Source organism: Mastacembelus armatus, chromosome 1 (genome assembly GCF_900324485.2).
Source record: "Mastacembelus armatus chromosome 1, fMasArm1.2, whole genome shotgun sequence".
Classification (NCBI taxonomy): domain Eukaryota; kingdom Metazoa; phylum Chordata; class Actinopteri; order Synbranchiformes; family Mastacembelidae; genus Mastacembelus; species Mastacembelus armatus.
The window spans coordinates 13213819-13237634 of NC_046633.1; the positions used below are offsets into that span (position 1 = coordinate 13213819).

At 38.0% G+C, this 23816-nt stretch overlaps 1 protein-coding gene across 3 annotated transcripts; it reads right to left on the reverse strand.

Moving 5' to 3' along the window:
- Positions 1-1646: 1646 nt before the first annotated feature.
- Positions 1647-23405, reverse strand: wdr17 (WD repeat domain 17). 3 transcript variants are annotated; one of them, XM_026303661.1, is made up of 31 exons: positions 23283-23405; positions 22916-23099; positions 22603-22833; positions 22336-22446; positions 21951-22091; positions 21497-21619; positions 20994-21181; positions 20672-20840; positions 19795-19886; positions 19442-19524; positions 19249-19335; positions 18960-19124; positions 18615-18730; positions 17531-17617; positions 17070-17219; positions 15284-15414; positions 13577-13702; positions 12919-13074; positions 12130-12194; positions 11428-11560; positions 11138-11223; positions 8347-8446; positions 8113-8252; positions 6773-6884; positions 6502-6643; positions 5747-5849; positions 5544-5645; positions 4887-4985; positions 2800-2862; positions 2437-2539; positions 1647-2349 (listed from the first exon to the last, which is right to left on the reverse strand). In XM_026303661.1, exons 1-31 carry the CDS (start codon positions 23403-23405, stop codon positions 2230-2232), a joined length of 3831 nt encoding a protein of 1276 aa, XP_026159446.1. In that variant the 3' UTR covers positions 1647-2229. The 3 variants fall into 3 exon arrangements, with proteins under 3 accessions (XP_026159446.1, XP_026159444.1, XP_026159445.1); XM_026303659.1 differs by having other exon boundaries at positions 2437-2525; positions 2795-2862; XM_026303660.1 differs by having other exon boundaries at positions 2437-2533; positions 2794-2862.
- Between the last annotated feature and the right edge of the window lie 411 nt (positions 23406-23816).

A 23816-nucleotide genomic window follows, 5' to 3' on the forward strand; every position in this document is an offset into this window, starting at 1 on the left:
GTGTTTACGTGTTTCACACCCACCCACGCTGTTGTTCTTCCTGTTTGGGTCAGTGCACTGATAAACACACCACAGTGTCTGTAGTCTGTAAAAAAAAAAGAAAAAAAAAAAAAAAAACCAACAATCTCCTTGGTTGTGGTAAATACATTGTGGTAGAAGAATAACAGAGAACACTAGCAGCCCACAAAGTTAAAAATCAGGCTTATTCTGATTGCCAAATAAAACACATCTGCTACAGGTCCACAATGGGGTTCAGCACTGAGCATGTTTAATGAAGTAATATTTAGGATACTGTGTTAAGTCCAAAATGGTGAAGAAAAATGAGAGAAAGGGAGTTGTAGGTTGATCAGGTCAACTTTATTTATACAGCCCAATGTCACACGCAATGTTAATTTACAGAAACACTATTGACACGACTGACCTGTGATAGTGTCAGTGTCCTTAAGCCTTAGCATGTCAGTCCATGTTAACATTCCTTCTCTGTCCGTTTGATTCTTTCACTGTTTTGATCATGTTGCCCCTTTAACAATCTGGTCTCTTTCCAGGAAGCTGCTTGAAGTCTGTGTTGAGGCACATGAAGGGGAGGGTGTACAAACTCCTTGCTCTGTGCAGCTGCTGTACAGTTTAAACTGCATAACTATCTGCAAAGTAAAATGCTCCAATGCATTGCTATGAAAAGCCAGGGCACTGCAGCACGTGTATGACTACGATAATACAGTATTCAGATATGGAACTAGAGTTTTCTTGACCTCCACAGGAACTGACTTCGAACAGCCCTTAATATAGTAAACCTTCACATCAAAAACATACAAGTGGAGGTTGACAGAGAAGGTAGTGGTCTTGCAGGTCATTGTTTGAGAGTCTGCAGTGGCAGTGTGTGTGTAGGAAAATGACTTGAAATGAAAAGAAGCTTGATTATCCCAGAAACGGTTTTACAGCCTCACAAGATGCAAAAGCATCTGTGTACTACTGAGGGAAAAGTACTGAGAAAGTACTGAGAAGTCCAGTGGTTCCCAGTCTAGCAGGCAGGTCCCACCCCAAACCTTGCGAGATGATGGATCTGATACACTAATTTATATTAAGTATTAGGAGGAATTGAAACAACTGCAAACAACTGAAATGAAACAGTCTGAGAAGTTTAGAGGGGATCTGTGACTAGTGGAACTGCTCACAGACATCTGAACTATTTAAGTATCACAAGCTCATAGATGTACCTGATACTCATAGTTGTACCAAGAGTTGTATAAAACAGTGCTTGTTCATGAATTGTTCTTATATTCTCTTGAGACCCAGCCTATTCATTTGTCCTCTGTGGTGGACATTTGTTTTTCGTCTTTAGACTGATTTGAGCTGATGTGCTCAATAGAGAAAATCCCGGCCTTTCCAATGATATCTCATGTGTTTGGGTGGGATGGCGGGAACTTCGTTTTCATGCTGAGACAAAATGGAGACTACAGAGGACATAAATGAACAGGCTGGGTCTCAGGAAGATATTCTGACACTGTTCATTCTCCTACATTATATGCACGAATGATTTTTTTTTTTTTTTTTTTTTATTGTCTCTTAGTTTCCTTCAGTCAGGAGATGTTGCTGTTGTTAATATCTGTATTTTTGGATCAGTATGAGTAAAATACAACAAGGCCAAGTCTCACTTCAGTGGTTGCTTTATTCCACCAATCATTTTTTACAACAAAAGAAAGTAATTTAGACTTATACCCTGTATATACAATCTTTGAGAAGTTGTCGGTTGAAGAAAAGAGCAAATCCACCCAAATGGCCCACATATTTCATTTGAGTTCTCCTTTACAAATGTAGTATGACTGGCTAAATTCTCATCACGTGACAGCTAAACTAACCAGAACCCAAATCTACCAAAACCATGAGTTTGTAGGAAGTTGAATTGTCTTCACAGATGTTCACAAATGTTTTGTTTGTGGATGTCACCATGTTGACTGGCTCAGGAAATTCTGAAATACTGTCACTGGCCACTTAGCTGAAGCACTAAAATGTTGTTTTCTGTAAGGTTTGAATTTTTCTTTTGCTATTACAGACTACCCTCTGGCTTTTCTTTCTTCCTTCCCTACAATCTGTAAATGCTTTCCCTTGGAATCCCTTGGAATGTCCTCTTTTGTGTGTGTGTGTGTGTGTGTGTGTGTGTGTGTGTGTGTGTGTGTGTGTGTGTGTGTGTGTGTGTGTGTGTGTGTGTGTGTGTGTGTGTGTGTGTGAGTATTAGAAGGGGTTGATGCGGAGTCCTGTTCCCAGTGGAGAAAAGGGATTGACTTTGGCCCACATAAGAGCATCATTAAGGGAGATTGCTGATTTGCCATCTTCCAGCAAAAACACTGGACCCTGAACATTAAATAAAAAAAAAATGGAAACCATGAGAAAGGTCAAAGGTTGCCAAGACTCCCATGTATAAAACACAGAAACACACACCTGTATTTTGTGTCCTGTGAAACAGGACAGTTCAACATCTGAGTGGCTCGGCATATTGGAGCCCGTCACGTAATCAGCTCCTTGCAGAACTAACGCAGTTGAAAAAAAAAAAAAAAAAAAACACATTTTAGTGTTTAATGCTTATACATACAAAATAATACTCTTATAACCCCTATGTTCTTTCACAATTACTAATTTGCATAATCACTCATATGAGCTGCACCAAAATCTTGTCGCCTCCTTGTGGCCTGCCAGTACCAGCATCAACAACTCAGCTAAATTATGTTGTTCTAGATGATGTCTACACCTAAAGTAAGTTTTTATACCTAGGTTCTCCTGAATAAACTGTTTTCTTTACCAGAGTCTGCTGGCTGGATTCTCTTCTTGAGGCAGCTGAACTCTTCTCTTTGACATTCTGATGGAGGACTGTTGAGAACAGACAGAAATACATTTGTTGATGCTTAAATGCAACATACGCTGGCTGAATTTAAATTTTCTCAGTTTGAATCAAAGTAAAACTGTATTATTTTGGCAATTGTGCTGACCACTAGGGTTCCAGTTCAAATCTTGCACCTTTCGCAGCGTTTCTCAAAAAGTCAGTCAAGAATTTAGGGGTCGTTTTGGATAACGACCACAAATTTAACCTACAAATTGGTTCAGGACATGCATTCTCCAGCTGTGCCAACTCACTAAGGTCAAAACATTTCTTTCTTTAAACCGGTAGAAGTAATTCATGCTTTTCTCATCTCTTGCCTTGACTATTATAGCACTGTGCTGGGATAAATCAATCCTCTATTTTTTTGGTTACAATTTGTGCAGAATGCTGCAGCCCAGGGGCACAGACATGTAAATGGTCCCCACTCTCCATCTCTCCTACACTTCCCAAAACAAGACAACAAATTATTCATCCAAAAGACTTATTGTCAGTTTGTTTTCTTGTGCATGTCTTATATCAAATATATGTACATGCACATTTACTCAATTTACATCTTTGTAATGATTTTCCATTTTTTTGTGTTGCATTTGGTCATTTTGCATATTTCTAGAGATGCTTTCTGTTTAGTCATTCTGCATAATTTTTTTCTCATTTTGTAACTTTTTGCAGTCATTTAATTGACTTTCCAACAGACAGGGTTAACAGCCCCTCCATACCTCTCTCTCTAGCCCCCTGACCGATTGGGCCCCTGGGCCTGTGCCCATTCTTCATTTGGTAATCCATCCATGGCTCCAGTGCATCTTTTAACAAATGCAGGTCACCCCCATTCTCTGTTGACTACACTGGCTGCCTGTCCGTCTCAGTATTGATTCTATGCTCTTATCTGTTTTTAAAGGTTTAAATAGTCTGCTCCACCCTACTTAACTGATCTTTTTTCTAACTGGAAATATGAGGTCTAGTCTTCCTTATCAACTTATCACTTTTTAAAACCAAGTTAAGGCCTATCTTTTTGATAAAGTTTTCAGTCTCTAGTAGTTTACAGAAGTTGGGGTGTTCAAGGATTTTGATTTCTTTGATTTTTTGCATCTAGTGTGTATGAAATTCTGTTTTTGTTTTCCTTTTATTACCTTATTTGTCTGTCTTCATTTTTTTGTAAAACACCTTGGTCAACGTTTTTGTGTTTTAAGTGCTAAACAAATACATTTTGATTTAATTTGATTTGATAAGCAATGTATAAGTAATGAATGGACCTCTGTCGTCGTGGATTACTTGTCTGTTTGACTCAATCTTGTGAAAATCTTTTCCTAAATTCTGCATCATGTTCATCCCAGTTTCCATTTGTCTGGACAAAAAAAAAAGTGACACTTCTTGCTGTGAGAGGTCACCATCTTGTATCGTACTGCACAAAATTTGGATTCTGCCAGAAAATAAATACCACTGGTTGCAGTATGGACAGAAGGGCATCTGTCCAAGGCCAAGTGAAAACCATGAATTTGCCTTAACCTCAGCCGTCTGAAGTCTGTTTTCTACACACAACCCAAATGAAGCCTGATGAACATCCATACTTGTCATCATACTCTTCTTGCATTTCAAGTCTGCTCATGTCATATGAGTCCCATCTTTGCAGAAGTTGTTGTTGCCCTCATTGTATGGGGTGCTGTGGACCAGTCTACAGCAAGCACAGAGCAACAAAGAGCAGTTTCTAGAGGCATACACAGTACATGGACCGGCTGCAATTAAGCAACTGTGCAGGTCTGATGGCACATGTGGCTGTTTGTGGAGTCCATCACAAGAAGCATACAGTCTGCCTAACATATTCCTCATGGCCTCAGTTTTAAGTGCCACTGGGCAGCTGAGACTGGACATGAATACAATGGTGTTTTCAGTCTGATGATTCCTTCCTCTCCTCTCCACCCAGCTTTTTCTTGAATCTGCCTCATCTGCAATTTATCTTGAGGATTTTTATTTTGTTTTGTCATTCAATTGTGTCTATGTTTGTATGGGTGTAACTTACTTGCTGTTAGGTTGTGTGCACGCCCGCCAGGCGTCCAGCTCCACAGACAGCTGCTCAATCTTCAGAGGAACACAAACTTCCCTCCGCTTTAACAACTGACTGAGAAACCGAGAAGTAAAATGTGGTATTTAGGCTAACATACAAATCATAAATCCATTTTCAACTACATTATGGCAGTTATCAAAGTATGAAAATATAAACTGCAGAGCACAGTGCCCATTATTGGTGTATACTCGTGTTATTGTTTAAAAAACATCTGTAATGGCTCCTAGAGTATAAATATTGTAACAAATGCTAAAATAAAGTGTAAAACAAAGATTCTTCCTTGTTTTCGATGCAATAAGTGGGGAAACATTTTGAAGTCCATAATGTTCCAAATCACTTAGAAATGTCAGCAATAGTCATGTCTTATTACAGATATATCAGTGATCTGCTCAGTCTTGTTCCGTTAGAATAATGTAATTAGAGAAATCTATAAACTACGCCCAGTCTTTCTAAGACTTCATGTAAACTTCAGACGAGCCGGACAGAAAATGTTATGTGGAGGTCGCAGTATTTTTAGCCAGACATTTAACACACGGAAACACCACTCAGATGATCAGAGTTTTACGATTAATGCAGCCATGTTAAAATCTACAAACACAATTGTGTGCATACCTGGTGTATTCGTAGAGTGCAGGTACAATGCTGCAGTACTGTCTTCTAATGGCAAGCAAACCTCCAATATAACCACACAGGATCAACAGCTCACTGCGGACTCTACACACACAGAATTGGATTATGATCAAGGCTGACAATGTAAGTATAATGACAATTCATAAAAATCAAGATCAATACTAATATTATAGTAAAGGCTTTACTCAGTCAACTTGGCCATAATGAGGCAGTCAGTTCTGATGTAACTCATCAGCTCCAGGATTGGTTGAACAATGTCCACCGTCCAGTCAGGTCCAGCCAGCTGTTCTGATGAGGAGGAAAGTTAAATACAGCTTCCAATGAAATAGTGCTTCATAAAGACAGCCATTTTGATTCTTTTTTGGGAAACTAACATTGCAAAGCACCAGTAATTAGTATTCGCCCGAAAAGAGCTTGGATAGGCTCCAGCAGATCCCTGTGACACTAAATAGGAATAAGCAGGTATAGATAATGGACAACAAACATAATACATATATTGGTTGAAATTTACTATTCTTTTAATTATATTAAATTACATGAATACAGAGTCTCTCAAGTATATAGTATATATAGTATATAGTATATACTGTACAGTATAATAGTAATAATAATAGTAATGTAATATAACTGTATATTGTATAATAGTGTATATTATTTACAATAAAACATGACCTAATTTAAATTTAAAATGTGAAAACAACAATAAACTGCAGATTTCTTTCAAACGCACCAACTAATGCATGTTTAATGAGCTTAAAAATGGAGTAACTGCCTGTGAATGTCTCCAGTCCTGTGGTCATGTCTCCTGTATTTTGACTACCACATTAGATGAAAACATTTAAAAATTGTCTACTGCTTGATGTGAAATGTGATTTGAAATGAAGCTGTGCTATATTTAAAATGTACAGATATTATGTTAGGTAGCAAAACTTGGCAATACCTTTAACATGATCTATCCCTATCCGAAGTGCATTCTCCGGTTCAGAGCTCAGCAGGTGGAATTTAACTGCTGAAAACAAGTCTCCTTCAGACATGGCTGCCTCTGCCAAGGCCTTACACTCTTCTAATGAAGGGAGACGGCACTTCAATGACAAACAACACATAATCACAATCACTGTAATCATCACAATTGTTAGTATTATTAATATCAGCCATGAAGCCATCATTCAATTTCACCTGTCTTAGCTTTAGCTTAAAGCTTGCATACTCACCCTTTCATGTAATTGGTTGATTTCAGTGTCACTTCCTGGGTAAAATGCACACAGCTTAGCCAATAAAATGTAGTTGTCAGGAATCATTTGCAGTAGATCAGCTGAGAGCTCCCTAAATGTAAACACAGGAAAGATAAACATTCACCACATGTTGTACACGCTGTACCTTTCAAGCACCTTATTAAACAGAGAAATTTGTGTGAGCTAACGTTAGTGACATGTTAATCCAGAATCACAGACACTGGTGGATGCAGAGGTGAAATTTGACAGATTTATGCAATGACAGTGTTATGGTCACGGCTCTACCCAGCCATTGTGCTCTCTCTCTCCCCTAGTTTGTGCTCTCACTCCCTCTCTCTCTGTCCTCCCTCTCTGTACCTTCAGAACTGAGCCCGGTTCTGCTGGAGGTTTTTTCTTCCGTTAAAGGGAGTTTTTCCTCTCCACTGTCGCCAAGTGCTTGCTCATAAGTGATTTGTTGGGTTTTTTTGTTATTTGTAAAGTGCCTTGAGATGATTGTACTGTGATTTGGTGCTATACAAATAAAATTGAATTGAATTAAATTGAATTATTTAGAACAATGTGTGTTTGTTTTTTCCTTTGTCTGATGATTTTTTTTACTCTTTACTCCTTACGCCTCCTTTATCTCCCCACATTATATGTATGTGTTTTTGTTCTTTCCCTATAATTTCTTTGTGTTGCTTTCCTTACCCATAGACTCACTTAGGGACATAAAAGACAGCTTCAGTAAGGTTAGGGTTTTCCCTAATTAGATTAGCCTACAAGTGCCCTTTTTAACAGAACTGTGTGGTCTGCCTGTAGTGGCAGTCACCGGGATCCAACTGTGGTCAAGGTAGAAATGCTTTTCATATAAAACTTTCCAAATCAGGATCATATATCAAGCTGTAACATAAAACTTAAAAAAAAAACCTGTAAACCCATTGTTCTTGTAGTTGACTCAAACCAAAAAATGGCACCAACCAAAATAGATATGAGTCCATTCATGATGAGGTTTACAACATGAAAAGATAAAGATCATTCATAAAGAAACATTTATAAGTAGGGGGGAAAAAATTCATGTAAGTACAACATTAAAAACTGTAAAATTAGCACAAAAGAAGCCAAACTGGTTTAGTGATTACTTCCAGTGTTTACAGAAGAATGATGAGTAGCCAACTCCAGTCCTTGAGAGCCACTGCCCTGCCTGTTTTCCAACCAGCGCTCCCCTTCCAGCTTCCTACTGGCTGAACACACCTGGTCCAGGTAATCAGCAGTGAATAGGGTAAAAATAGTTGGAAAACAAGCACTGTGCACTAATTGAAAGTGTATTGATAAAGACGTACCATGTAGGTGTGGTCATGTACTTCCTGGCCAAGAGTTCAAGGCAGTACGCAGTGCTCTGAGGGGCTGTCTCTCCTAGGACAGTACCCACACATGCAGCGAGTTCCAGCTCATTACCTCGGATCAAACTAGCCATGGCTAACTAAAAACACATACAGAGAAACACACAAATAATTGTATTAACAGAGAAGTGTGCATACAAACAATAATTCTAAGATGTACAGACTGGTATGTACCTCAATGTTGTCTACAGCTAGGTGACAACATGCTGCTAGGACACAGCATCCATCCTGGAAGTACCACTCAGCTAGTTCCTTACAAACCTTATGGAGAAGACTGAATAGAAAAAGACCAAAGTAAAGCCAGGGGTAATGAGCTCACAGATACTGAATTCTGGGATTATGTTAGAACTAATAAATTAACATTACATTTCTTAGCAGTGATGCAGAGCTTATTTTGCTTTCTACAGACTTAGATTAAGGATGAGAAAGAACATTTCCAATTCAATTCAGTTCAATTCAATTTTATTTGTATAGTGCCAAATTACAATAGAGTCATCTCAAGGCACTTTACAAAAAATAAAAAAAACCCAACAAATCCCTTATGAGCAAGCACAAGGTGACAGTAGAGAGGAAAAACTCCCTTTAACGGGAGAAAAAACCTCCAGCAGAACCAGGCTCAGTTTGAGCGGCCATCTGCCTCGACTGGTTGGGGTGAGTGGATAGAGGAGAGAGAAAAGAACAACAACAATAAACAACAAATAGACACTGAAGGTTGGTGGGGCCAGTAACTGCACATCAGCAATATACAGCTCCAGGACCAGGGACACCTGCTGAAGGTACAGAGAGAGAACAGAGAGAGAGGGAGAGAGCACAAACTAGGGGAGAGAGAGAGCACAAGAGTGACATTCAATGGTGGAATATAGATGTGAGGGGGGAGGAGAGGAGGAGAGGGGAAAGGAAGGGAAGAGAGGGGAGGGTTAGGATAGGGGAGCTCAGTGCACCGATGGAGAGTCCTCAGGCAGTCTAGGCCTATAGCAGCACAACTAAGGGATGGTTCAGGGTTACCTAACTGGAGGATTTTTATGGAGTTACTGGGACATCCAGATAGTAATGAGTTGCAATAATGTAGCCTTGAGGTAATAAATGCATGAACTAGTTTTTTGATCTACCTGACTTTAACCCTCTACCTCAGTCGTCTTTTTTTTTTTAAATACACACCAAAAACTTAATCCTCCTGTCAAATTTTTCTCTTGAGCTAAAGCACAAAAAACCCTGATCCCTAACAGATGCAATAATTGGTTGATCTGTTCAAATGACATTTTCAAAACTGCCCACAAGTGGACACATCAACCATGCTAATGTCACGATATAAATATTAAGGGTGAGGCACAAACAGGACAGTGATTTTGCAATATTTTGATAAGTGTCTAAAGCATTCAAATAGATAAAGCGGAATATGCTGTAACAATATTTTAGAAAGTTGAGTGTTGGACACCTTAATATAATATACTGTATTTCATAGGCTCCAGCAGATCCCCATGACCCTAGAAAGGAAAAAGGGGGCATAGATAATGGATAAAATACATAATATAATGGCAGCACAGTGGCTTAGTGGTTAGCACTGTTCCCTCACAGCAAGAAGGTCCTGGATTCATAACCTGGCAAGGGCCTTTCTGTGTGGAGTTTGCATGTTCTACACATGCTTGTGTGGGTTTTCTCTGGGTACTCCATTTTCCTCCCACAGTCATTAGGTTGATTGGTGACTCTAAATTGCCCATAGGAGTGAATGTGAGAGTGTGAGGTTGTCCATCTACATGTGGCCCTGCAATGGATTGGTGACCTGTCCAGGGTGTGACCTGCCTAATTAGGACTAAGCGGGGGTAGATAATGAATGAATATATAATATATTAAGCTGTAGGTTACATGAAGCTGATGAATTAAAAAGTCTTTATGATACAGCTATAATTGTGTGTAAAAATTCTGCATTGTCATATGCATGTTGTAGCATTACAGTAGAAATAAATGTAATCTAGACATAATAGTTGTGTAACTTTCACTGCAGCCGTGGGTCTCTCCAAAGTTTGCAGGCAGCAGAAATCAGGAGTAACATCCACAGTCTGTCAGACTGACAAGCACTGAGTCTACCGTGTGAGTCGGGTACGTGAATGAATCGGGCGAGCATCAAAGGACAGCGGATGAGATCAGCAGTAGCCGAGTTAAGTTGAATACACGTTTCCAGTTTCCAGTCCAGTTGCTCAGTTGTGAGCACATACAGCTAATATAAGTCCTGAGGGGAAATTTATTCAGCCAGTCACCACCTGTGTATTTGCAAATTTGTAACACCATTTAAGGCTGTAATACTTTCATTATCACGGCTGGCAGTTAGTTTGGAAACATATTAAAACAAAGACGACAGAAGAAGGAATAAACTTTTGTCAGTGCCAGACTAGAGAGTGAGCACATTTCCTGGAGGCAGTATGTACTAGTGTAGACTTGATTCATATCCTTGTAAACATACCAGTACATAATATTCAGTTGTTAATTTTTAGCCAGCACCTAATTGTAACTGACATGAATTCAAGCTGACTACAGCCTGTTCTGTTTTGAGAACTACAAATGAGTTATCCAATTTTGAATAACACTTTATATTATAACACTATATATTCAAGTTGTCAAATTTTCAAATTTTTATGATAGTCTTACTAATGCTGTTTTTTCACACTGAAAATAAAAACCTCCCAAAAGTATCTCCTCAGAGTTCTTCGCATGAAAAGGTTATATTTAAATGTTACCATACTTTCATTAGGATTAGCACCTTCGCCCTTTTCTTTTTAACCTTAGTACCAAATGTCTAGATGTGACAGAGACACTGCATATCAACAGAGTATGTTGCATAACAGCTTTAGCCTGAAGTTTTCTGTAACTGCAGACCAGATTTGAGCTGCCCATTCTGGTTAAATATTCAAATTCAGTTTAATTCATGCAACAATAACAGAAATTTTGCACTAGTGTGTATTAACTTTACCTCTGGTATTGTCTGTTATCCACATCATTAGTTGTGTGATTGACTGGGGAGCTTTGAGGTGCATGAATGTTCCCTTCACATGCTGCCTAGAAACAAGAAATATAATTTCTGATCAATTAGCACAACTTCAACATCACAGTTCAAATATTATCTCCCCTCTCTGTCTGTCTCCCCATCACTTATGTAACCCTCTTCCTCATGCATCCATCAATCTCAGTGACCCATCTTTATTCAAGATCTATTAAAGAAAACTGTTACTGTCAGTGTCTCCATCCCCTCCCTCTCTGTACCTGTGCTATTAGTAAGGCTTCTAGTAACTGTCCTTTGCCAGTGAAGAAAGTTACAAGTTTTTTTATTTCTCCTGTGGCAATGCAGTATGGGATAGCATCATCATTATCTTCAGCCATCAGCTGGTCAGCTCTTCTGCAACATAGAGATTTTAATATTAAATATACAAATAATATATTTTACATCTGAAGCTTGTGATGAATACAATAAGAGCAACAACTACACATTGTACGGCAAATAAGAACCACAAATGTGCATAAAAAATACTAGTGCTTGTAAAGTGTAGTATTCATATTTTGTGGTTGTGTCAGAGAGGTTTCGATTCAGCTTTGTTGTTGCTGTTTGAAGACATTTTATAGTTTTATCATGTTGAATTATATTATTAGTATTCTTGATATTTTGTCCACCATTACATCCTCAGAAATCCTCATAACGTTAAATCGTGACCTCTCTTGGATTCAACTCTATTTTTTGAGGTAGTGCAGTATTTATCCAAGATTAATTGCACTGACTTGCACTGTATTGCACAAGTGTTGCTCTGATTTTGTCTACCCCCTGTTAGGTGAGATCAGAACTACAGAATTAAGCACTCAGGCAGACACTAAGATAGTAGCCTAAGCTAATAAGTAAACTATCATCCTGGCAGCATACACTTAATTGTATTCCACTTTTAATGATGAAAACCAAACGTAAACATGGTTTACCTCTGCATGAGTTTCTTCCAGTACTTCATGGAGACTCCTGGTGCCACAGATAGAGCTTTCTCCCACTGAAACAGAGATTAAATAGAGGGTTGGGAGTTCCCCACCATGCCAGAAATTATCTTTATTTATTTATTTTGCAAAATAATTTCACATTAATTTTAAAAGGAAGAAATATACCATACCAAAACAACCAGACTTTAGTTCATTGATTATTTCAATCATGAGTGGTAGAGACATAGCAGCAGCATACCTCCTGTTGGGAAGAGATTTTTCTTTTTTTCTGTTGACCAGCCAACAACTTGTTGGTCTGTTTTTTCCTCTTTTTTTGTATGCACTTATTACTGTTTGCATCTGTACAGCTACTTCTTCATCAACAGCCCACACCCCCATACCTACCCACTTCTTCTCAACTTCTTTTACCTCAAGTTTCCACTTGCAAGCTCTTACGTTTCTACTCTGACCACCAAAACACATTAGTGGTTCTACTTGCTCCATGACGGCAGAGCTGACTCGGACATAGCATTAACATTAATGTTATGATTTAGTTTTTGTACAATAAACTTGAACTTGCATAATTTTGCATAATTTAAAAAAGGTGAAAGTGGGACTATTGTGGCACAAGCCAATGATTAAAGAACATGTTGTAAAACATTAAAATGGTCACAGCCACAGACCGGATCAGTGACGACAAAATGAATCTCAGTAGCCTCTGATTCACATTGTTTCTAGAAAAGAAAACAGCAATACACATACAATACACTTGCACATAATCTCACACAGACTTCCTACCTGTCCCAGCTCCACCATTAGTTCACAGTATCGTTGAATCTGTCCCAGTCTCAGGTGGATGTCTGCTGCTTCTTTCAGCCTCTCCTCTTTACTGGGAGCTCCGATGCCCCCTCCAAATTTAGACATCTTCACTATAGTGAGCTCCTGGGCTTCAGACTGAAAGACAAAACAAAATATATGAGAAACATAAAGTCCCTTTGGAGGACAAATACCTCTGAATTTAAACATCTTCTGGAAGGACTTTAGCTGAATAATCCTATTTAAACAGAAAAGTTTAAATAATATGCAGGAAATAAGAAGTCTTGTCTAACAAGAGTTAGCTTGAAAGCATACAGTTCCATGCAGCAGCAGAGCAGGGAAAAACAGGAATTATTTTGCTGAAATATTGTAAACTAGAGGAAATCAGTATATTTATTTGAGGGATATACATAATGGGAATAGATGGATTTGAAGTCAAATTGTGTTTTATTAGCAGCATGGACCAAATGTCCTGCATTTATTATCTTAACTGTTTAGTGTTTTCAGATTATATTTATTTACTTGAGTGGAATACACACCTCAGGGCAGTGCTTGTAATAAACATCTTCTTCACTGCATGTTACCTTTAGGACTTTGCATATATTATGACCTTTCCGCTTAGGATATTAGAGTGACTTACTGTTTTAAACTTGAGCAGATGCTTCATGTGCATCACTCCTTTGCTGTAGCTAGGTGGCAGCAGTGAGTCATCCTGACCATTAATGACTGACACCAAGTCCCACAAATTACTGCTGCCTCCTGGAGGCTGGCAAAGGATACAATACACACAAATATGTTCAGAAACACAGACACAATCATACTCACACAAAGGAAACAAACTGATCACTGATGTGTTTAGTGCAGTTGCAAAATATGGCAATCTTAACTAGCGAAAAAAAAAAAGAAATGCCACTTGAGGGAATAGTAAGACATTTCCAACTCATGCTGTGAAAAAAGAAGGTCCACCAAGGATATGCATTCATGACTTTATGAACTTTAAAAAAAAAACACCTACAAAACACTGGGTGCTGACTAAATGAATTAAAAATGAGCTGATAAGCAGGAAAGACAAAATCAGCAATAACCAAACACAAAAGAATCCAAAAAACTCCCATACAAGACTGTTCATTGTTATGCTCATATATTTATGTTTCTCTCTCACACACACACACACACACAGACAATATGAGATGAGCAGAGAACAAGACAGGACAAAAACTTATTGTGATACTCATTATATTATGGAAATTATATGTCAACATTTTTTGTGCAAATAATTTCAATTGCACTTTTGCACCTTTTGTTTAATGTTTAACAGGAACAATCTTCCTCCAAATGAGTTAAATGTAATTAGTTAAAAGTGCATTATGGAATTAACTTATTTAAGTGTTGTTTGTTTCATCAATTACGTTTTGAATTTAGAAGTATACATGATCTGTCATTTAAATTTTATATATTTTATATATTTAAATGGCAAATATATGTATATTGTTGTTAAAAGGACTTGAAATTCAAAGTTTAGGACTTTGGATTCGACTTGCAAAACTTACCAGTCTGGACTTGGGACGTGAAGACAAAGACCTGGTCCCACCTCAGGTGTATAGTAATACAGTTACAATACGGTAGTTGGAAAATACACTAAGTATTTTTGTTTCTCTTCTCTAACTGAATTTGACTCAGCAAAGAAATTCAAAGGTGGATCAGTATTTATGTTAGAGAAGTGGCATTAAGGCATTTTCTTTTATACACTATGTTTGATTTACGTTTCCTTTAAGTAAACAAAGACATAAGACAGGTAAAGGAGAAAGCCTGTTGCTGACAGTGTTATGAACACTTTTTTTTAGTTTTTTTGTTTTTTGTAAAGTGCCTTGGGATGATTGTGATTTGGTGCTGAACAAATAAAACAGCATTTCCAACATTTAATTGAATTGAATTAGATGATGGGACAGAAATTGGGGTGCAAATTGTGCTCTTTCATTTCTTCACTGTCCTAGAGTTTCTGACTAAGTAAACAACTAAATGGTATATGGATATATTTGGTTTTATATTTACATATCTGAACTGATTTTAAGACTTCCAGTTCAAAATAATGTGAAATACGAAAGGAACTATCAGCTAGCTAGTAAATATCATAGTCTTTAATAAAGAAGGAAAACAACGTCCCTGGTAGTAGGTTCTAAAACGTAAAAAATACACACGCTTAGCAACAAAACACTGCATGTTTGTAGGGCTAATTTGGAGGAAACTTTATAAGATTTGTGTAAGACAAAACTATTCTAGACAGACTACATCAGCTAAATTCAGAAGCATTTATTTAAAGATAAATAAGGAGTGAGCATGTAGTTACCAAAAAGCATTCAGAGAACCAGCGCAGCTTCTTGGCCTTGATGTCTAAGTTCAGTTTGTCTAGCTCCTGTTTGATGTCTCGAGACACTTTACCACAAAGCAGTGGAGGTGAGCCCGGAACCATAGCGGTGTCTGCAAAGGGAAACAACCACCAAAGTTAAACAAGAAAATGCAATTTCTGAAGAAATCGCGTTAGGATTTCCGGCTGCAGAAAAAAAAACTTAAGCTAAACTGCATTGCTGGCTGCTAAACAGCAGAAGCTGGTTTGAATTGCCTGACACAATTGGAATAGCTGAGAACTGTACACTGCAGTGATATATTTTGTATGAAAAAGCACAGTAAAAGAACAGAAAAAGAGGAAAGTGGATGAAGAGTACAAAATCTATGCAAGGAAATGAGATAGCATGTAAAATATCTGAATAAATGGGAGAAGCCTAAGAGATGTGAATTCTTTAGAGTTCCGATGAAGTTTCTGCATTAGTGGATTAATGTGTTTATCTTTATGTGTCTGTATGCATGAATCTTGGTGTTTGTGTGCATCTGTGTTTATGTGTATTCATGTATTTGATTGTTAGTATGTCCATGAGTATATTTATGAATGTTTGTTTGCATGTTTATGTCTGTGTTTGTGTGCCTTCAGTACAACTGTCCATGTGTATGTTTGTGTGTGTTGCTATGTATCTGTATGTATGAATGTTTGTTTGTGTGCCTCTGTGTATATGTAATCGTGTGCAAGCATGTGTGTGATTGTCTGTGAGTAAATTTGTAAATGTGTACATTTAGACGTGTGTGTGTATCTGTATGTGTCTATGTGTGAATGTTTGTTTGTGTGTGTGTGTGTGTGTGTGCGTGTGTGTGTGTGTGAGGGTGTGTGTGTGTGTGTGTGTGTGTGTGTGTGAGTGTGTGCCTATGTGTACACATTAATTTTGTATGCCAGTCTATTTGTATCTGTATATACGAATGTGTTTCTAACCATGTACATCTGGGTGTATGTTTATCTATTTATGTGTGTGTGTGTGTGTGTGTGTGTGTGTGTATGTCTGTCTATGTGTGTATATTGTGCTAACTTGACACCTGTCTGAAATACAGCATGTAGCAGAGGTTTGACATTAGTAATTATTTAATCTGATTTACAACTACTCTTCTGGTTACCATGGAGATGTGACCTGCTTACAGTCTTTTAGAGATTACCCTGAAATAACCCCCATGAACTCTGGCTGACCACAACTAGACTGTATCTGAAAAAATGTGAGTTTATGAGAGACAACTCTGCTGATCATAATGGTGTGAAAAATGTGTCTGTGTCAGAAATGTGCCCTCTGCAGCGATTTACAAATTCACAGCTTTCCAGCTCAAAATCCGGCACTCATTTAACATGGGAGTGAATGGAGTTGCAGTTGGATGGTACTCCTGTCAAATTAAGGCTCAGGAGAAAAAAGTCTGATGGTTTCAGTGGTCCCATTTTCTAAATCCAGACAAATTTATCCACTACTATTGAGAAAATGGTTTATCAAGAGGCAAAATTGCAGCTGTAAGAGCAATTTAGAGAGAACATTAGAAAAACTTAAAAGCTTCTCCTACTCTAGCGTGTGTGAAAAATGTTGAATATTTCAGAAAGTGTAAATGAAATGAGTGAGAACGTTAGAAGCAATAATGTCCTAAGGTGTAGAAGGTATCAAAAAAGTGCATGGAAAAATAGTAATAATAAAGAATTTTTGAACCTGAAAAGAACAATTAGGATTTAGAACAGAACACATTGAAACAGAGAAGGTCAGGGCTGTTCTTACCTGTGTTTCCTATTATTTTTTCCCAAGGCTGGTTGGTCAGGATGTTAAGCAGCAATGGGGAGATGAGGGGTGTGAGAGACCACAGTCTTACTGTACTGTCTCTGCTACAGCTGGCCATGGTGAACGGACGACTCTGATGACATGTTAAACCTATAGTGTAACACAACGTGATACACAGAGTTAATGAAATAGGATATCTTTGGGATGTCACTTTATGACAGTTCAGTTCAGTGAAGGGACATTTACACAAAATCGCTATTGAGAGAAAATAAAAATAAGAATATTTCATTTAAGCCCTATCTTCATATTCAGCAGCCCTCTGAACAAGTTCTATTCTGAGCCTGCCCTATAGAGAGTGAACTAAAGTAAATAAGGTTTTTACTTTATTTGCATGCAATTTGAGTCTAAAGCATTTTACCATCCATCATCTCCAGCATTCATAGTCTATTAGGTTGTCTTACCGTAGACATCAGCTCCATGGTCATAGACTGTATCTAGACATGTGCCATCTCTTGTGTCCCACACTCTGATTGTATAATCCCAAGAACCTACAAAATGTCACACTTTACTATTAAAATACAGCAATGACTTCAACATTGTCGAAATTGTATTAAATTAAATTTGTGCATTTTTCTTATTAGTTTATTAGTTTTGCCATGGATTTGATTCAATTCTGTACAAGATAGAAAATATGTTTTAGTCATTTGAAACACACGTCCAGTATTGTCACAAACATGATTCTGGTGCAAGACACTATGTGCTGTACATTTGGTAAAGACAGCATCAGAGCTTTGTGTAGTAAGTCTGTCATCTTCTGAAATGAATGAGAGAATAGTATTAAATTTTCCTTAGTAAAATAAAGATCTGCTGAGCCTGCAGTGTGGCGTAACAACACAGGACATTTTCCCTCGCTGAACATGCTGTTCAGTTGAGAAACAGTGGCATTCATGCATTTGTCGCAGGTACTTTAATTAATATACCTTGTCACACCCATTTATAAGTTTCTAGTGGCAAAGCTGCAAAGTCTGAGGTCATGATGCATGTGCAACTGTTAGCACTAATAAAATAAATTGATAAGCAAGGAGGCATACAATTCTGATGGATTGTAAAATTTGGAACTGGTTCCAAACTGATTCCCAGCCCTATCCCAGCTGACATTAGCTGGAAGCCAGGGTACACCCTAGACAGACCCCCATTCTATCACAAGGCTGGCACAGAGGCAGACACTCACACTCACATACGTATCAGGGTTGAACAGGATTCAGATTTGTTAAAGATGCTATTAGTAACCTAATACTGGCACAGAACAGTGGTTAAGATAACCAAACACTAAGCTTTCATAATTCATTGCACAGTGGTGCAATGGGTAGCACTGTTGCCTCCCAGTAAGGAGATTTTGGGTGTGAATCTGGTGGCTACAGAGTTTCTGTGGAGTTTTTATGATCACCCCAAGCTTTTTTCCATGTACTCTGTCTTTCGTACAAAGCCTCTAAAAAACCTGATGACGCTGCTGTAGACCAATGATGAAGCTGCTGTATATATTACCTGAAATGAGTAAATAAGGAACCTCTGTGTTCCACATCAAGCCTCTGACTGGAGCTGTATGACCACTCAGCACATTGATACATGCATCTTGTGTGTAGTCCCATATACGAACAGTACTGCACAGACAACACAAATACAACACAATAAATCCTAAGAAGAATGAAGCCTGCTATGCTGAACATCAGTTACATAAAAAAAAAACATTTCCATGCATGTGAAATTATTACATAACATAGACTTGTTTGATGTGTACAGTTAGCCACTGTATTAAATGCTTGTCTCATTTAGGGGAAACATTCTGAACAGCCTGTAGTATATCTAGGACTGCTCTGTGTCTGTACTCACCCATCATCTGATCCAGAACACAGGATTCCCTCTCTGAGTGGAGACCAGCGAACATGGAATACTTTAGCTAAGTGCCCAATGAAGACCTTCAGAGGCTGATCAGAGCTGGTAGCTAGGTAGTATACACGAACATTTTTATCCTCACAGCCTGTTGCTATCATATCCCTAGAAAGAGAGATAATGAAGTAGGGGGATATGTGAATAACTCTGGGCACCTGTTAACAATTGCCAGAGAACTTACTAGAAAACATGTAAGTAAAGAGAAATAACTGTTAGCCAGCCAACTTACTTGTTGTTCTGACTCCAATCACAACCAAACACAGCAGCAGGATGTTTGTATTTATGGAGGATTTTACCATCAATGGTTCGAATAATACTGGTCAAGATAACACAAAACATTTAAGATTCTCAGCACATAATGTCATATAGAATGCTTTTTATCTTCATTAAATTGAGGTTTATCAGCAAAATGAGTGAATTACCAGAACCCATCTGCACTACAGGTGGCAATCCTCTTAGAATCCTTATGGCTCCATGATATACAGAATATGCCATTCTTACCATGCTGGAGGAAGACAAGAGAGGTCATGACAGCAGACATCTTAGCCATCCAACACTTTTCATAAGTTGGAGAGAGATGTTTCACTAAGGGGAACTTTGTAAGCACAGAATAAAAAGGACCTTTTATCCAGCTCGTATGGAAAATATTTTTTTGATTGTTAATACAAATAGCTGCCATGCTTTAGCTCATTATTTGATTAAGCTAAATGATACATTGGTGATTTTTATACATATTGATACACCAACATAATTTTGCAGTGAAAGTCAATGCAACCTCATTAAAGCGAGTGATGATCTTTCCTTTCCTGACATCCCAGATGAATGCTCCATTTCGAGATGTTGCCCCTGCAATGCAGTTCAGGTCTCCTTCAAAACACGCAGACAGAACGATCAAAAACTTACACATGAACAACAGATGATACTCTTTACAAAAATTATGTTATACCAATATAAATTGGTATTAGTTCATTTGTTTATGTAGTTCCTCTGATATGATATCAATAATATACTATAATTAAAGTTGGTGCATTAAGCTCTCCAATTTGATCCAAACATCAAACAGCCACAACCTGCATACAAACTAACAGACAACATGACTTAAACAGAGGATAACTGTGTACTCCAACTGTTATGTTGATATTTTTATTGGACCATTAAGGTTGTACAAATCATATATCGCAATGTTACAGATTTTATTTTAAACATTGAGCTAATTGTAAAAAAAAATGTATGTTATTTCTATTTTTACCCCTTGGCATTTTCAAATAGTCAACATAATTTTCTGCCCTGTATGATATAGTGTTATATAGTTAACCTAAACTATTATTTCTAATGGAATGCATAAAGTTGTGTGCCTTGAACAAAACAAAAATGTGACTCTATTACATTTTAAAGGGAAAACAGTCACACTTCATCATTTTCTGCTGTTGCACAGAAAAAAAGAAAAGGTATAGGTAAAAATACTAGATGAGGAACGATAACATACTGTCCTGGATGGAAAAGAGTATGACACTGTAAGATTTCATATGTATGTGGTTTTTGTGATTACTTTTTGAAATGTTTTAAAACTACAATTTCTGCTGATTTGTCATCCACACATAGAGGAGATGCATGCTTGTGTGCCTGTACATGTAGAGGTGGAGTTAAAGTACCTGGAGCCCAGGACAGAGAGTAGACCACTCCTTCATTTCCTGGGGAGGTGTAAACAGCTTTTAGTGTGTTTGTGTCCCAGATTTTGATGGTTCCATCAAAACTAGCTGTGGCCAGCAGGTTGGGATCATCTGGCTTAAATTTACAGTCAAAAATGGTCTCTACATGACCCTGGAAACAACAGAAAAATGAGAAAAAAATGCAAAAAAAATAATAATCATAACCCCAGAACACAGTCATAAGCATGTTCCTTTATTAGTTTGGTTGTTGGTGATCCATAAATATGTATAGGCTGTTGAATTTACAAGGGATGTTATAAAATACCAAGTCTCGTAGGAAGTCCCACTTTTTCGAACCCATGTCGTAGAGTCCCACTCCTCCATCCATGAAGCAGCACACAGCGTGGCCTGGAGGCAGAGAGAAGGAGTGGTTCTGTGACAGAGTTGGTGGAGGTACTGCTTCACTGGTGGAACTGGTGTGCTGACTTCTACTAGGAGAACAGGACCTTTGAGCTGCAGAGAGAATGGAAGAAGTCCAAGAAAGGAGAAAATATTTAGTGTATTAATCTAGAAATCTAGAACATAATCCTGACATTTCCAATAAGTCAGTCTCAATGTTATTTTAGGGACAGAAAAGTGTTTGAAAAGCTTCTTTATACCCAGGCAGCATTTACTATGAGCAGTCAAAACATTATCAGTATCTAATGTTATACTTTGGTCCCTTACACACATCACATACACGCAAGCACAAATCTGATAATGAGGTTTTTTGCTTATAAACTTTTGAGAGTCACACAAGTCCAACAGTTTTTTTTATATATATGTTACCTTTCTTGGCAAGAGGGGAGCTGAGGACATGCAGAGCATGAAATCCAGTCTTTTTCAGTTTAAAGCTGTCTAATGGGGTGGAGCGAGACACATTCCATACTCTCAACACCCCAATCTGAGAGTCTGACATACAAATACATATCAGTTAAAACAATTCAAATGTTTTTTCATAATGTAAATGTGTTGAATATTTTCCTTGGCCAGTAAACCTGTCCTGTCATAATACATGGGGAGTATTAATATAAACCACAGCTAGTATCTTAAAGTCTTATTGTAATTAATATATTTATTTGTACTCATTTATTAAGAATGTATACATACAGAAAAAGATGTACCACATACCAAATGCCTGGTATGTTGGATACTGAAAGGCAAATCTAACTTGTAGAAATAAATACATTGGGGCAGAAGTGAGCCCAGATCACATAAAATTGAAAACCGCATAACCGCATACCTCCAGTGATAAACATGCCTGGTGCAGAGGGGACCCAGGCCAGACACTGAACTGATGCAGCAGCTGAGGGGAAACAAAAGGATGTGATACAAACCAAGGCCTCGCTGTCCACCAGCCTGATTCCATTATGGAGGTTAGACACTGACAGAGGGAGAGAGAGGATGTGCTTATCATTTAGTACCTTTTTGCTATAATTATAGTCAAAGATTTGGGAATGATCAGTATCTGAACAGTTTACATGAATAGAATTAAATGTTTTTATTAATATCATTTATTTATAAATCTTTATTTCTTGTTACTTGCTTGCAATTACTCAGCAAATACTGTCAAGAGCTGTACCATAAAGTAAAAAGACCTTTTAACATTTTTTAATATTTTGTCAAACCTAGTAAATAGTCAATTGACAAAGGATCCCATTCCAGAGCACTAACTGGGTCCTCTTCATCTGTCCCCTCTAATGACTCCGGACGCAACACATGCTTTTGGGTTTTACTTCCTAACAAAGAAACACAAGAGGGAAGTTAATGAAGATGGTTCTATAGATGCAACATGAATAGGAGAACAGGGTGAAACATGTATAGTTTATGGTTAGAGTTTAAGCCTCCACCAGGCAATGACAGTAGTGTAAATCAAAAGATGCATATTTCAGTACCTGGCTGAAAAATAGACAAACTTCCATCTGTGTGCCCAAACACCAACTTGCCCTTTTTGGTGGGGTGCCATCTGAAGAGACAGATATCAGACAGGAAGGAGTGGGCTTCTTTATGTACTGTGACCCCCGGGTCAGGACCTCTATAGACCCAGATATACAATGGACCACGTTGGGAAACAAATGCCACTCCATCAGCTGGGTTCCAGCACCAACTGACTGATGCAGGGACACCTGGGCAAACAGAGAAGATGCTGGGATATTTTATAAATGCAATAAGCTATCACAAAACACATAACCTGCATCATCCACCTACCTTTAGTGTTGTCCAATCTGGCTACAGTCTTTTGTTCTGCTACATTCCATATGATGAGCAGGTTATCAGCAGAGGCTGATGCAAATAGATCAGGGTTGTCAGAACACCAACTGATAGCTGTTATGGTCTTCTTATGTTCTGACATGATGGATCGTAACTTAAATTCATTATACTGCTGGTCCAACTACAACAATGAGATTAAGAGGATACAATTAAAATTATTTTTTTTCCTGTGATGCATTAAACATAAATTCTTCAGTAATATAATGTTATGAAACATCTCTGCTATAGTGCTCTGCTCGAGCATGTAAACGCTAGCATATAATGCTATCTACCACCACCACAGTTACACACATGGCCAGGTCACCTGGTAGATGTATATAGCCAAAGTAGCACAATATGCGAAGCGGTCTCCACTGGCAGCACACACATCTTTATTCCATGGTTGGCAGCCTGCTGCCAGTAAGCCCACCTGTTTCACCTTAGCCATCTTTACCTAGGGACACAGAAACAAATGCAGACCACTAATTATGTGATATTTATTTTACAAATCCAAAAGCGACTCTTCCCTATAACTTTCAGTTGTGTTTATATTCTCCTCTTTATTTTGATGAAAAGCAAGCACTGATCTCCTGCATAAATTAATACATTTAAATGTTTTAAATACATTAATTTATCGTAATGAGCAAACTGATCTTCCCCAGACTCCCTCTATCTCTGGACACATGATGGCTAAACTGTATATTTAACAGTGTCTAAACAGCATTTGTCAGCTGTGAGACTGTCTGCTTGTGATCTTATATTGCACTGCATCAGAATCAGAATTAGGGTTATTGCCAAGTATGTTGGACACACAAGGATTTTGGCTCCGGTACAGTGGGTCTCAGTGTGTTTGTCACAA

Bases quoted from the DNA above. Each gene is read 5' to 3' on its own strand.
- wdr17 (XM_026303661.1), bottom strand. From the start codon at position 23,405: ATGGCTAAGGTGAAACAGGTGGGCTTACTGGCAGCAGGCTGCCAACCA. The intron at 15,415-17,069 runs GTAAGAACAGCC...TTCCCTTTGCAG, and splicing joins AAAAATAATAGGAAACACAG to ACACCGCTATGGTTCCGGGC. The intron at 4,986-5,543 runs GTATGCACACAA...TCGGTTTCTCAG, and splicing joins GCACTCTACGAATACACCAG to TCAGTTGTTAAAGCGGAGGG.